This window comes from Chiroxiphia lanceolata, chromosome 18 (assembly GCF_009829145.1).
Source record: "Chiroxiphia lanceolata isolate bChiLan1 chromosome 18, bChiLan1.pri, whole genome shotgun sequence".
In the NCBI taxonomy this organism is placed as follows: domain Eukaryota; kingdom Metazoa; phylum Chordata; class Aves; order Passeriformes; family Pipridae; genus Chiroxiphia; species Chiroxiphia lanceolata.
In genome coordinates this window covers 81,696-95,259 of record NC_045654.1, presented here as the reverse complement: position 1 = coordinate 95,259, position 13,564 = coordinate 81,696, and the positions used below count along the sequence as shown (strand labels likewise).

Below are 13,564 nucleotides of genomic sequence, written 5' to 3'. Positions count from 1 at the left end.
ATGTCAGGATTGGCTGTTCTGACTGATTTGTACATGCCATTGTTGCAGCAGGAGCGTGAGGTCCTCTGGTATCAGTTGATGCCAGGCTTCATTGCATTCTTGTTAGGGATGTCTTTGAGGGTTTCATCCAAGCATTTGGTGAGCATGAAGCAAGAATTGACTCTGTATCCTGCGACTGTCTCACTTTTTTTGGCCACTAATCTTATTGTTGCGTACACTTTGGTGTGGTACTTGGGCTTTGAATGGGCTGTGGGAAAAAATGAGGTTATATGTCAGACTGTGTATTTTTAATTTGCAAAGTGTCTGTGTGACAGATGTATGTCTGAAGTGGCGGACTCTCCCGTTCCAGCTAAGCTCTGTGGAGAAGAACTACCCTGATAGCTGGGTGTGCTCCATGAACCCTGATCCTGAACAAGACAGGTAAGAATCAGTTAATATTAAGACTTTTCTGCAGTGTGTCTTGCCTGTACATTTGGAGCTTTTTTCTGGTCATCTGGTCCTTGAGAATAGTTGGAGGGATTGGCAGTAATTCGGTACCTTTAAACTGTGCTCACAGCCTGTGAAAAGGCAGTGATGACGTGTAGAGCTGAATGTTGGTGGACATTTGTGTGATGTGCAAATTGCAGAGGGCACCCTCGGCAAGTGAGAGATGACATCAAACTGGGAGGAGCAGCTCACAAACCAGGAGGTCACGAATTCATCTAGAGGGACCTGCACAGGCTGGAGAAATGGGCCAACAGGAACCTCCTGAGGTTCAAGCGGGAGAATGCGAAGTCCTGTCCCTGAGGAGGAACAACCCCGGCAGCAGTGTGTGCTGTCCATCCTGGAGCTGAGCAGGCTCAGGGAGCTCTCATCAATGTATACAAACACCTGAAGGCAGGCTGCAAAGAGGACAGAGCCTGGCTCTTCCACTAGTGCCCAGTGGCAGGACCAGTGGCCATGGGCACAAAACGGAACACAGGAGACTCCCTCTGCATGTCAGAAACACTTTTTTCCCCTTTGAGGGTGACCAAGCCCTGGTCCAGGTTGCCCAGGAAAGGTGTGCGCTCTCCATCCTTGGAGATATTCCGGGATGTGGTCCTGGGCCCCTGGCTCTGGGTGGCCCTGCCTGAGCAGGGGGTGGGATCAGAGGGACCCCAGAGCTCCCTCCAGCCTCAGCCAGTGATTTGGTGAAGTTTGGATCCTTTGTGGCTTTTCTGCACTGGCACTGGCAATACTACTGTAGCCTTAGATCATGTTAATTTTGCCATAGGCAGCATAGATAACAGTTGGAGAATTGTCATGGTGAAGGCGGGGAGTGACACATCTTCAGGGGGGCTTTGCAGTTGTCTTTATTGCTCCTACAGCTCCCACCCATCAGACACCAAACTGCAGCAACTGCACTGGGTTGGGGTGAGCCCAGGGGGGACATTTTGCATGCTTGAGGGAGCAGCACTTCCCAGCGATGAGTTTTACAGTTATAAAACATAGATAGAATCTTGTAATTTATTTGAGTGAGGAAAATGATTGCTCCAGGCTGCTTCTCTGTGGAGAGCAACACTGCTGGAAGCCCATTCTTGTCTGTGTTAAGGAGGGAAGCTGCTCTGCTGAAATTCAGATGCCTTGGCTCAGGGCTTAATGACAAAGGGGATGAATCCAGGTGGTAGCTTTTAATTGGAATAAAAATTTTAACATCTGTGGCTGAAAAGGCTACAGAGTATTGATGTTTCTGTTTGACAGTACTGATTTTCTGGCTTCTTCCTTTTGGCGCCTGCCATTGGAAGAATACATATTCTGACTTCCCTGTTGCTCCGTGTGTGTGTGTCCCGCTGTGGAGCTCTGAGGAGTGTGGCTGTGCCAGGGTTGTTTCTGGCCAAACTGCTGGGGCAGGGCTGAGCCTGGAGCCTGAGGAGGGGCTGCCACATATCCAGCCTTTCAGGTGGAAGCAGTAGCAAAGCTGGGAAGGTGTTGCTGCTACACACACACGCAAACATAGACAGACCATGTATGTACACAGACATGTACATCCAGCCCCGCAGATCAGCACAGGTGGGTGCTCTCAGCACTCACACAGACTGCACCAGCAGCCTCATCCTTTTCCCTCTTGGTTGGTCAGGATGAAGGACCACTAGTGGAAATACTCATGTCCATATCTGGCCCCTGTCTCTCTGATAATTTGCACTGGCATAGATGGGCCCTGCAGCCTGCAGTCCCAGGGAGCGAGGGGTACAGACCTCCTGTGGTTACACGTAACATACACACTACAAACCTCCCAGTGTCTCACCTTGAGCATCCTTCCATCCTGATCAGATGGAGATCCTTGCTCTTCCCACGTGCTTCTTGCCTAGAGACACCCACAGCTCTGCCTACGGCCCCATACCCATCTCTATCAGGCAGGACTCCCTGGTCCCTCCGGTAGTCGGCTCCTGCGGGTCACCCTTAGACATCCCCTCCCCCTGCTCCCAGGTCACCTCCTGGCTGGCTCCTCTGGCCCAGCGTTTGCTGTGACTCATGTTCGTGCACATGCCAGTAGTCACTGCAGCTGGTGGCACTCACACCACTCTACCCAGGTGCATACGTGGAATGGAGCCCCTCACCCAGGAAAAGAGGAGACATAAGGTTACAGAGGTGTCCTGACCAGCTGATGGGTTATTTACAACTGGTCGGTTTTAGTCTATTATTTCTTTGTTTTCCCATGTTTGTTCTTCCCCAAATCATCTCAGTCCCTTTCTTTCCCTGCTTTTGGTTCCTCCCATTGGTCCAGAAGATGTTTCAGAGGACTGCTCCCACTGATTAGACACTGGGGCTGAGGCTGCCCTGGGACAGCCCGGGCAGTAGCCCAAATGGAGTATCTGTTCTGCTGAACAGATTTGCATTCCCCAATTCCCAGAAAACCCAATTTGCATCCCCTAGACTGCCTTGGGCCTCTGGGCTTGTGGAAATGGACCCTAGATGGGCTAGTGGCTCCTGGAATGGCCTGGGAGTAGCCATGGAAGGTGTCAGATCCCCCCACCTGTCTTTGTGCTCTTCCATCTGTGTGCAGACAGGGTTTTTATCATGTCACCTACCAGGAACTTGATTTACTCATCAAAGAATTTAAATTTTGTGTTTACAATACCATGAAAATTCAGTGGGTGGGGGGGTTGACTGCATTTCATGTGAGATGGATGTTGGGATGTTTTTTGGAGTGAGCCTGAGTGTCTGCAGTGCATGTTGTGCCATCCCATATCCTCCATGCAGGGAACTGGGAAAGGGCAGAGAGGCATTTGACACAGGTGATCCAAACTTCTGGTCATTTCAGCTTCAGAAGGGATCTCAGGAGTCTTACTCTTGGAGAATAAATAACTCCAGAACATTTTTGGATTGAGTAGGCTCTCGTGTACTTTCCAGCAATAAGTGCAGTTGTGTCCTTTACACAAGGCAGAAGATTTTCAGCAGAAGTTGCTCCAGCACTCATCTGGCTTTTAGCTGGGACCAGTTCCAAGTGCTGCACTGCCTGATTTTTCCTGCCATGTCCTTTTGCAAAGAGTTTGAACACCTTCACCTCTCCGTCCTGACTATTTCTGGTATTTGTAGTGTCTGAAGGATAACAGGATTTGAGAAGCACAGCCACCATGGGTGGGGTCCTCAAGCCTGTGTGCCATGAGGGTCTGTGCAGAGTGTCATTCAGCCAAATCAAAAACGAAGCAGTGTCAGAGCTGGTGTTGAGACTCTCCTGGCATCAGAGACCACATGGTGGTTTTTGCTGCCTTGGCACAGTGTCTGCTGTTGGCACTGAGCTGTTTCCCAGCCTTCTGGTTTGTCCACCTACACCTCAGTGGCTGCTGGTGGTATGTTATCCCAGATCATGGGAGCTGAATGCTCTTCCTCTGTCATGTGAAGCAATCACCCCTGCCAGTGCCACAGTCTGTGTTGGGGTCAGCACTAGGTGCCACCATTGTTCACTTTGTCACAGGAAAGGCAGCGTGCCTGTTCACACTGCAGTGCCAGGCTTGCTTGCCTCTCTTCTCCTACCTGACGTCCACTTGGGTCCTAAATGGTATTTGAACTGGTGGCTGAAGCACCAGCTGAAGATGACTCTGTGTCTCAAAGCTCCTTGAGCACCACCAGAGTCTGGGTCCTGAGTTCCTGGCCATTCTGACTACCAAGATAATTCCTTTGTTCTGACTTGCTGCTTCCAGTGATATAATCTGTGGGTTTGAATGCTGTGAGTTGTCTGAATTTTTCCTCTCCAAGAACTAATGGCGCTTTCATTCTTTTGTGTGCTGTAAGACACAACTTGGCAATGCTTCCGGCCTCAGGCAATGCCACAGGCTGGGAGATGCATTTCTCCACTGAGAAACCTGTGTACGGTGCCACTTGTTCAGCTTTATCTTTGGAAACTGCAGCTCTGGTGTCAGTCATTTTTCAGTGATGACACATGAAACTACATGGAAAATGCCCCAGCAGTGCTTCAGAGGCTGATGGAGAAACTGCTGCTTGTGTTCCAAAGCTGATCCCAGTGTGTATCTGACAGACTGCGAGATATCGCATCAGTTGGCAGGTTCAGGATCAGAGATCTTGATGAAATCATCTCTCCTCAGCATCTTGGAGCTCTGAGTGATCTACAGTGAGAGCACGGTCCTCCTTTTACCTGTAAGGTTCACACCTGCAGGTTGGCAGCTTGGCTCAGACTCAGTGTGGGATCTGCTGGATCTCTTGTGTTGTACAGGGGCCGTCTCGGTGCTGCTGCTTTCCTGGCTCGCACAATCCCTGCGTGATCTTGCCCCACCCGGGCTGATCCTGGTGTGTCTGTCCATGACTCCATTTGATGACAGGAGATGACCTGGGCACTGCTCAGTCCCCTCCTTCTCCTCTGACAGTGCTCCTGAGGGACAGCTGCTCAGCCAGCACTTTAAAGGTGATGCCAGTCCACTTGAGAGAGTATTTCCTACCTGTGTTTTCCTCCTCTCTCAAGGACTCTTCCAGGATTCTGCACCTGAGAGGACCTGGGGGAGTAGGATACTCACCACTGTTTTGTAGGCCATGGGCTGAACAGGACGGGAAAAGCAAATAGCTACAGGATATTGCAAAGGAAATGGTGTGGCCTAGGGTGGCAAGCCAGAGGGCATCTGCTGCTGGAAGACTTGTGGGAATGATGTCTTAGTCATGGGTTACTAGTACTGTGCTTTCCTTTCTGAAGGGAAAGGAAGTCTGTAAAACGAGGAACTGATATGAATACGTAATAAGCTGATAGGAAGGAAAATTGCTGAAAAAGTCTGGAGTACAGATGCAGTACAGAAACCAGTCACAGCTGTTCCTGGGCTCTGAATTGGTGATTCCCAGCATAAATGCATTTTATTAACAACTGTGCCTTCGCTCCTTAAATCATATCTGTTTCCCAAGAAGAAAACCACTGCTTTTGCGATTGTGGCTACTGCAGAAAGGAAAGTGGTTTTCCTGCTGCATTTGGGATGGGATGTTGGGGCAATCCTGTGTGAGAATGGCACAGGTCCTGCCGTCCTTGCTGATCTCGTCTGGCCTTCCCTCCATGCTAGATGTGAGGCTGCAGAGCAGAAACAGAAGGTACCACTGGGAACTCTGAAAAAAGACTCAAAATCACATGAGGAAAAGCAGAAACAACTGACAGAGAAAATCCGCCAGCAGCAGGAAAAACTGGAAGCTCTGCAGGTGAGTCTGGAGGTCTCCAGCTAAGCAGAGCAGGTTTGAGGGACCTCCTAGTGCAAAGAGATGCTCCTGAGTCTGATGCCACCTGTGTTCCTTCATGGGGCAGGGTTTGTTTTAATAACAGAAAACGAGCATCTAAGCTTGCATTTCATTTTCTGATGGGAAAATGGGAGTGACGTCTGTCTCTTGAAGGACGCGGAACACACTTTCTTATAATCGTTGGTTTTAACCTGGAAGACTGTTGGGCTGGGTTCAGGCACTGCCTGGCAGCTTGTAAATTGACCTTTCTGATTTATTTTTTTTAAATAGAAAACCGCTCCAATTCGATCTCAAGCTGACTTGAAGAAACTGCCTCTGGAAGTGACTGCACGACCTTCAGGAGAGGTAAATGGCGTACTGCTGTAGGTTTTTACTCTTTTGTGCTTCCTTAGCTGCTCTGAACAGCAGTTCCTCACTCTGCCACCCTTCCTCTCTCTGTACCCACATTTGTTCCAGCACACCCGACCTCAGCGCCCACGATCTCCTCCTTTGCCTGATGTAATCAAGAACGCTCCCAGCAGACCACCAGGATCTTCACCTCCTCCCAAGTCCAGCAGTCAGCTGAAAAAGAGCTCTTCAGATTGTCCAAATACCAGCTCTTCCAAGCTGGCCAGCACGCTCTTCACAGAGGAGGCCAGCACTTCCAGGACACACCAGAACACTGTGACATCTGGGAAGTCTAACAGCGCTTTAAAAACTCTTGCCAAACAAGGTACAGCCACGAAGTCCCTCTCTGCTGGCCTGCAGAGCCCTAAAAGCCCACGTGAGACACCCAGTCCAAAAGCTGCCAAGGTGCCAGCAGTAAAGAAATCTGCCTCTGGCAAATGCTCACAGGTGAGAATCAACAGGATAAAACCCCTCAGCTCCTCACCCACTGTCCTGCTCAGCCTGTCTACTCTGTCCCATGAGATGTGCACTGTGGGCCCTGCGCAAGACAAGAGAACTTTTACTTTACTCTGGGGTTAGGGTGCCATTTACACCCCTCAAGAAGACTTGTTTCATCTCTCTCCTGTTAGGCCAGATTGTTTCTTTAGGAAAAAAAGAATGTGAAGTGGTGGGGTGAGCATTTGCACGATCATGTAGCACCTCTAAAACCTTTCAGAAAAGCTGATCAACTTCCAAATTAAACACTGGATGTTGGGCGTTTTTTCTTTTTTTTTTAACTTGGCTGAAAGAAGGTTTTTGTTTGATAGCAGGGTGGAATTAACAGCTAGAGCTTGTTTGCTTCCTAAAGGCCTCCAGCACTCGGAAGAGGACCTTGAACATCCCAGAGGATGGGTCTGAGGAGGAGGGGGAGCACAAAAAGGAGAGGACAAAACGAGGAAAATTTGTGGCAGTGAAAGAAGAGAAGGATTCCAATGAGGTGGTAGTGGAGGTGAGAGTGTGCTGCTTTCCCCAGTAGAAGGTATTTGTCAGGTGTTTATAATCTTGGTGGGAGGCAGCTAATGTGAGCTCTCTCTCTGCTCCCAGCTCACAGACAGTGCTGGAGAGGAAGAGCTGGTGGAACTGAAGAAAGCTCAGAAAGGTGAGAAATGAGCCATTGGGCTGCTGCTGGTATCTGACATAAAAAAGAACTTGCAGAACTAGACTCGTCAGTTAAACGTGTGATTTCAGTAATGAGCTTTTTGAATAAGAAATAGTGTAAATTTGAGTCCCAGACCCTGAGATGACTCTAACTTGCATGAAACATTTTGGCTGGGAACCCTTTGATTAGGCCAGAGGCAATTGTGGCATGGGAGGCTCTGTGGTCAAGGGCTGCATCATGCTGACAGGTGTGGGACTGGGCTGTGGGGTATAACTGACATGTTCACCCTTCCTGAGTGGATCATGGAGCCGTGCCAGCTGGCAAATGCTCAGGACTGTATCCAGACCTGCTGCGCTGCTGTGAGAGAAGAGGGGCTGGGACACCCCAAAAAAGGTGATAGCCAATGTGGTACTGCACCTTCTGCCAGAGAAGGGCATCTCTTCAGCATGCTTCCAAGGAGCTGTCTGGAAACTAGGGACATGGGGCAAATTGTCCTAGAGACCTTCACGAGCCTGGAAAACCCATGTCAAACAACCTGGAGTACAGGAGAAACCTTCTGTCTGGAAAGCCAGGTCATTTTCATGCATCTTAATGTTTCTCAGCAAGAGCTGAGCTGTGTGCCTTTTTGTGTTTTGATGGTGTCTGTACTATTTGAGGGCATTGTCACAGGTTCACATGTGCTCCCCGCTGAGGTGCCTGAATCTCAAGAGCTCCTACGGAATGTGCTTTCCAGCAGCTGAAGGTTTGCGAACACCTTTGCTTCCTCCTCACAGATAAGGGGCTGCATGTGGAGGTGCGTGTGAACAAGGAGTGGTTCACGGGCCGTGTCACAGCTGTGGAAAGGGGCAGACATGCGATCCGGTGGAAGGTGAAGTTTGATTATGTCCCTACAGACACCACACCACGGGATCGCTGGTAACTATCTTGAGCTACTGGATTTTAGAGGCTTGTTTTGCTTTTGGGAAGAAGGGCCTGCTTTACTGCCATAGATGCTGAAGACAAATATGTTGCTGTCATGTCAGGGAGCATGTGAGCTCAGGACAGTGCAGTGGCTTCATAACGAATGGGCATGACAGACTCCATCAGTTATGCCATGGAGGCAGCTGTTGTTTGTCTAGAGGTCTGAGTGACACTTGGGTACAGGTTCTGATTAAGCTATTAATGGTGTTTCAGATATGTCCAATGTAGAAGATTCCTGACATTCCCTTAATACTTTTTCTCAGGGTAGAGAAAGGCAGTGAGGATGTGAGGCTGATGAAGCCTCCCTCTCCTGAGTACCAGGCTCCAGACACACAGCAGGAAGAGGAGGTGGTTGTGGCTGAACCTTCTACCTCAGACTGCGTCAGAATCGAGCCCGACACCACTGGTCCCAGCAGCAGCCAAGAAACAGTTGACCTTCTAGTCCAGATCCTTCGGTGGGTTCACTGCAGACCCTTGGGAGCTCTGCAGTCTGATTGCTTCAGCCTGGTTAACTCCCAGTTCTGGCTTTGTTTTTCTTTCCTGCACAGGAATTGTTTGCGGTACTTCTTGCCTCCAAATTTTCCAGTCTCCAAGAATGAGCTGAGTTCCATGAGCTCGGAAGGGTTGTTGTCATTTCCCTTGGTAAGTCCACTACTTCTCGGAACGTAAGTTTGGGGTTTTCCCATATATATTCCATTCTTATGGCAAATGTGCATACTGTTGATGCAAGAGCACACTCTTGAAAAGGTGACCTGGATCCTCGGCAGACTGACATAGCTGAGGAAAAGAATGAGAGCTCTGAGAGATGCCCTGAGTCTTGTGACAGTTGTCTGAGGATATTTCTAGTTACCGTACATCTATGTGGGAATGCTGTTGGCTACTACCATCCCAAATTCTTATCTATCACTGTTAAACTTTTAAAATAAGAGAGGCCAGGTTAGAGGTTTGTAGAAGCAGGATGCAGACATATCTGTAGTTTTTGCTCCCAGCCTTGTAACTTAGGGGGAGGCAATCTTAAAAATGGAAGAGAACATGGCCTCCATTTGTCTGGGTACAGAACAGGTGGGGCTGAGCTTCCACCAGTGTCTGTGAGCTGGTACTGGGAGATCCAGTGCTGGCTGGAATGCAGAGCAAGGGAACTGGCCTCTCTGACTTCTCCCTTCTCTGACATACCAGCAAGGGAGACCTTTCCAAGAGGCACACCTGTACATGACAAAAACCACCTGCAGATGACCAAAGCCAGTTCTGTTTGGTACTCCCATGCTCGCAGTGTGTGTATTGGCAGTTTGTCTCTTGTCTCCTCCTCTTCTCTCTGTTAACTCAGGCATCTGCTGGAGTTACCACTCCCACTGCTTCCACAGTATACCTTGGTCATGTCTGGGGTATTTGGCGAGTGCAGGTGTTCCTACCTCACAGTGACAGGCTGTGTTGTCTCGGTGATCTGTACCAAGGACACTCACAGTGTACAGGGGCTGTCAAGTCTTGCTGCAGCATACCTGTGAGTTCAGGCTTTTTAAAACACGTTGCACCCTTAATCTAAATTCAGGCAGCTTTGGGGGCAGTCCTGATACTGGAAGAACGTAAAAACCCCTTAGAGTTTCGTGCTAGCTGCAGTAGGCAAATCAGATACAAATGTGAGCGTGGGCAGGGCGTGCAGAGACATGCTGTGGGGAGGATTTGGTCACAGAGGCCAGGAGTTTGGTTCTTCTACAAGCCTGTGAGTGCTGCTGTTTTTGTGAGCTCGGTGCTTTCTCTTAACATGTCATCTGTTGTGTTTTGTCTGCTGCAGAAAGAATATTTCAAGCAATATGAGGCGGGTCTGCAGAACCTGTGCAATTCATATCAGACACGCGCCGATGCCCGGGCCAAAGCCTGTGAGGAAAACCTCCGGAACTCGGAGAGGAAGCTGAGGGAAACAGAGGAGAAACTACAGAAACTGAGGACTAACATCATGGCCCTTCTGCAGAAAGTGCAGGAGGTGGGTGAGGAAGAGAGGCAAACCCTGAGCTGCCCCAGAGTAGCCACCTGGCCTAGCCCCTTCTGGGCATTCCAGGTGCTTCAATCCAGCATCTTACTGGGCTCCAGCTCTTCCTCAGCTGGGAGCAACGTGGACTCAGCCCATCAATAGCAGACAAGAGCACAGCTACTGTCCCTGCCCACTCTTGGGATCCAGGCCCTTGGGATCCCATTGAGTATTAATTCTCACAGGATGATTTGTCATGGCATGTACATACTGCACAAGTTCTGTTTGTTCTCTGCATTCTGCTGCAGAATTTCCCCAGGCACAGGCAGTGCTCTGTAAGGAATTTTTGCCCCATTCTTGGGCAGATCCTGAACCCCTTACAGAAATGCAAACTTTTAGCAAATAATATAAAAAAATCTTATGGTGAAACCGATTTATTAATTATGCTATTAAATATTTAATTAAAATAGCAAAAATATATTTAAGTAAAACCCTTAAATAATTAAACTTTAAGTTAAAAAACTACTTAAAATTAGAATCAACCAATGGAGAAGCTAGTGAAAACAGCTGGAAGCAGTTGTTCCCTGTTAGGAAAATGTGTTAAAGCTAAAAAATCCCAAACAAACCTAACTTGACTCAGATCCACTCAGTAAATCCATCACTTGAGTGCATTGTTTGAGCCTCAGGTGCTGATGGGTTTCCAGATGTTGTCTGTCAGGTGCTGACAGGGAAAGCTGGGGGTGCTCTCACCACAGCTGTCAGCAGCTGATGGGTGCTGGAGGTTGCAGCATAGAGGCTGAGCAGACCACATGTTGAAGAGGACGCTGAGCTGCTCTGGGTTCTTCATTCTTGCACTCTTCTTCAAGATTCACTTCTCACTGATATTTCTTGTTTCAGGACATTGATATTAATACAGATGATGAACTGGATGCATATATCGAGGACTTGATCATGAAAGGAGACTGAGCAGCCCTAGTACGAGTCCTGGAGAAGTGCAGAGGAGCTGGCTGCTGCAGTGGGAGATGTGGATTCCTGCAGGGTTGGCCTGGGGCAGCTGATGACGGAAGAGGGTTTTTAAACAGTGCTCCTGTTGGTGTGCAACTTGTTCCTGTGACTGTACATGCAAAGCATTTGTGCTGTTGACAGGAAAATTTTCAACATTGTAGTTCTCTGAATCTCTTTTGTTTATAAATATTTATTTTTAAAAGAAATAGGAACTGTGCCTGATACGATGGGTGGGTTGCTGCGTGTTTTTAGCGATGTGAAAGTGTGAGTACCCTTCTTGTATCTAAACCTGGGAGCCCAGAGCATCCTGCCTAGCAGGTTGTCTGCAGTAAGAACCTGGCAGCAACTAAAAAATAAACCTTGAGTTCTAGCAGAGAAGGTCAGGACTTAGACATGGAAGATACTCAACTTGGGCTACAGAAAGCCAAGCCATGAATTTGAGCTGTTGAAAGGAAATGTCCCTGTATGAGCATGAGTGGAGGGGATGGAACCTCAGTAGATTGGGGGGGTTGGCACTGGCACATTCCTGAACAGGAGGTCACCATAAGCAAGTGGAACTGCCACCATGCTGACAGCGAAGAGGCTGAGGATCCTGGGCCTTCTGGGCTGTCATGGTGAGCTGTGAGCATCAATGGGAGAACACGGGAGTTCAGGTTCTCTGCTTGCAGTCACCTGTTTCTTTGAGACATAATTGCAACATCAGAAGAACTCGACCACCTGACAATAAAGTGACCCCTGTTCTGTTGTCACCTCCTCAGGTGTGTGTTGTTTTGATCAACTTACACTTCTGGGTAATTATTAAAGTGCTGGAATTTGGAGCCTTCAGAGCCCTACACCATTGAATGGCATCTGGCCCAGTGCCAGCAGCAAGGAAAACACCTGTCCTTTGCCCTCTGGCTGCAACCAGCTCCTGGCAGGCCACTTGTGGCCAAGGGGACTCGGTCTGAGTTTGCCAGCTGGTCAACAACTTCTCAGGCCTGCTAGGACAAGGTGGCTATGGACTCTCACTCAGAAACAAGTCCCCCTGCCAGCCAGGCAGTTGGAGGTACATGGCGTGAGCAAGAGCTGCCCACCATCAGGGGGGTCAGGTGGAATGGACCTTTGGGGTTCACTTGGCATCTGGATGTATAATAGATGTTTTGCAGAAAACTCTTTCAAATTAAATGTCTGTTGCACAGAAAATCATTAGCACTAATTGTTTTTAGTCCTGAAGACGTCCCAAGTTCTACACACCACAGGAGAGAGGGAAGGCTTTTGTGCATTTTCTGAATTCCAGGTGCTTGTCACAGCACAGTGAAACTGACTGCTTCCAGCTGGAATCTGGGCCCAACATCCTACAGTATATGAAGGTAAGGACATCCCCCTGTCCCTGTACACCTTTCATCACAGAGAGGCAGTGTTCCTTAGCTGGAGAAGCAGGCTCTGCTGACCTCCATTTCCTCATGCATACTGGAGGTTTGTTAGTTGTAATGGCAGACTGGTGCTTCTGATGAAAATAATCTCTCTGGAGAAGCTGCATTTTTATTAAGGTGAAAGAAGAAATCTTTGTCCTTCCCAGGAACCATCAGACATTCTAGAGAACCAAGTTTTGTTAAATTGCAGTTCAGAGCTGCTACTTAATCTCTGACACCCAGGGAACACCAATATGGGACTAACAGCTCTTACACAGTTCTTAAGCTTCCGGCACAGTTCGATTCCCTACTTCTACTCCTGATAGGAAAGTGCTACTCTGGGGTTTTCCCTCTGTTCTGTATAACTTCTCATTTCCAGCGTTAACTCTTGTTTTTTATTGCATTTCATTTATTTTGGACCTTGTTCCAAGGTTTTTTGCTAGGAAAAGCAAGCCAAGAATTTTTAAGTGCCAATAAAAAAGGTTTTTCATTCTCAAACTCTTCCTGGCAATCCTCCGCAATCCTCCTCCTCCTCTTTATCGCAGTTTTGTTTTTGTAACCTTGTGTGTAATATCAGTTCTTAGTAACACCTTTAAAACCCATAGGATCAGAATGCCTCCAGCAGGGAATCAAACTGCCATCTCCAAGCTGGATGCATTCCAAAGCTGTTACCAGGTTGTTCGGGGCCTTTCCTTGTAGAGCTCTTACGAGTGGAGGTTGTCCCACAGCTCTGCACCACACACTTCTGCAGGTGTTCTTCCATGGCATAACACAGGGGTGTCCCTGTCACATTTCAAAGGCTGTTCCAGCTGCCACTGAGAACCTATCACCTCTCTGCCACCCTGCCGTGACACCTCTGTGCTGTGGTTAAGCCTGTCAATACCTCAGCTCTTCTTTCAGTCTTCCTCTTCACTTTCAGCTGTTTCTTACAGCAGAAATACTAAGGAGGACATTGTTATAGTTAATAAAGAGACCTTTTTTTAACATGAACTTGAGGGACTTGAGACTATTTTTTCAAGCCAACTTTGCCTCAGT

General features: G+C 48.4%; 1 protein-coding gene across 4 annotated transcripts in view; it reads left to right on the top strand.

Moving 5' to 3' along the window:
• The window catches only part of MORC2 (MORC family CW-type zinc finger 2), a 50,196-nt gene extending 38,309 nt beyond the window's left edge, over positions 1–11,887 (top strand). For all 4 annotated transcript variants that reach the window (XM_032705789.1, XM_032705788.1, XM_032705787.1 and 1 more), the window contains 11 exons: positions 315–420; positions 5,517–5,649; positions 5,956–6,030; positions 6,142–6,519; positions 6,920–7,060; positions 7,156–7,210; positions 7,984–8,125; positions 8,434–8,625; positions 8,719–8,812; positions 9,960–10,148; positions 11,031–11,887. In XM_032705789.1, the coding sequence (XP_032561680.1) occupies positions 315–420; positions 5,517–5,649; positions 5,956–6,030; positions 6,142–6,519; positions 6,920–7,060; positions 7,156–7,210; positions 7,984–8,125; positions 8,434–8,625; positions 8,719–8,812; positions 9,960–10,148; positions 11,031–11,099 (1,574 nt within the window). In that variant the 3' untranslated portion in view covers positions 11,100–11,887. The remainder of the gene's footprint in view (positions 1–314; positions 421–5,516; positions 5,650–5,955; positions 6,031–6,141; positions 6,520–6,919; positions 7,061–7,155; positions 7,211–7,983; positions 8,126–8,433; positions 8,626–8,718; positions 8,813–9,959; positions 10,149–11,030) is intronic.
• Positions 11,888–13,564: the final 1,677 nt, after the last annotated feature.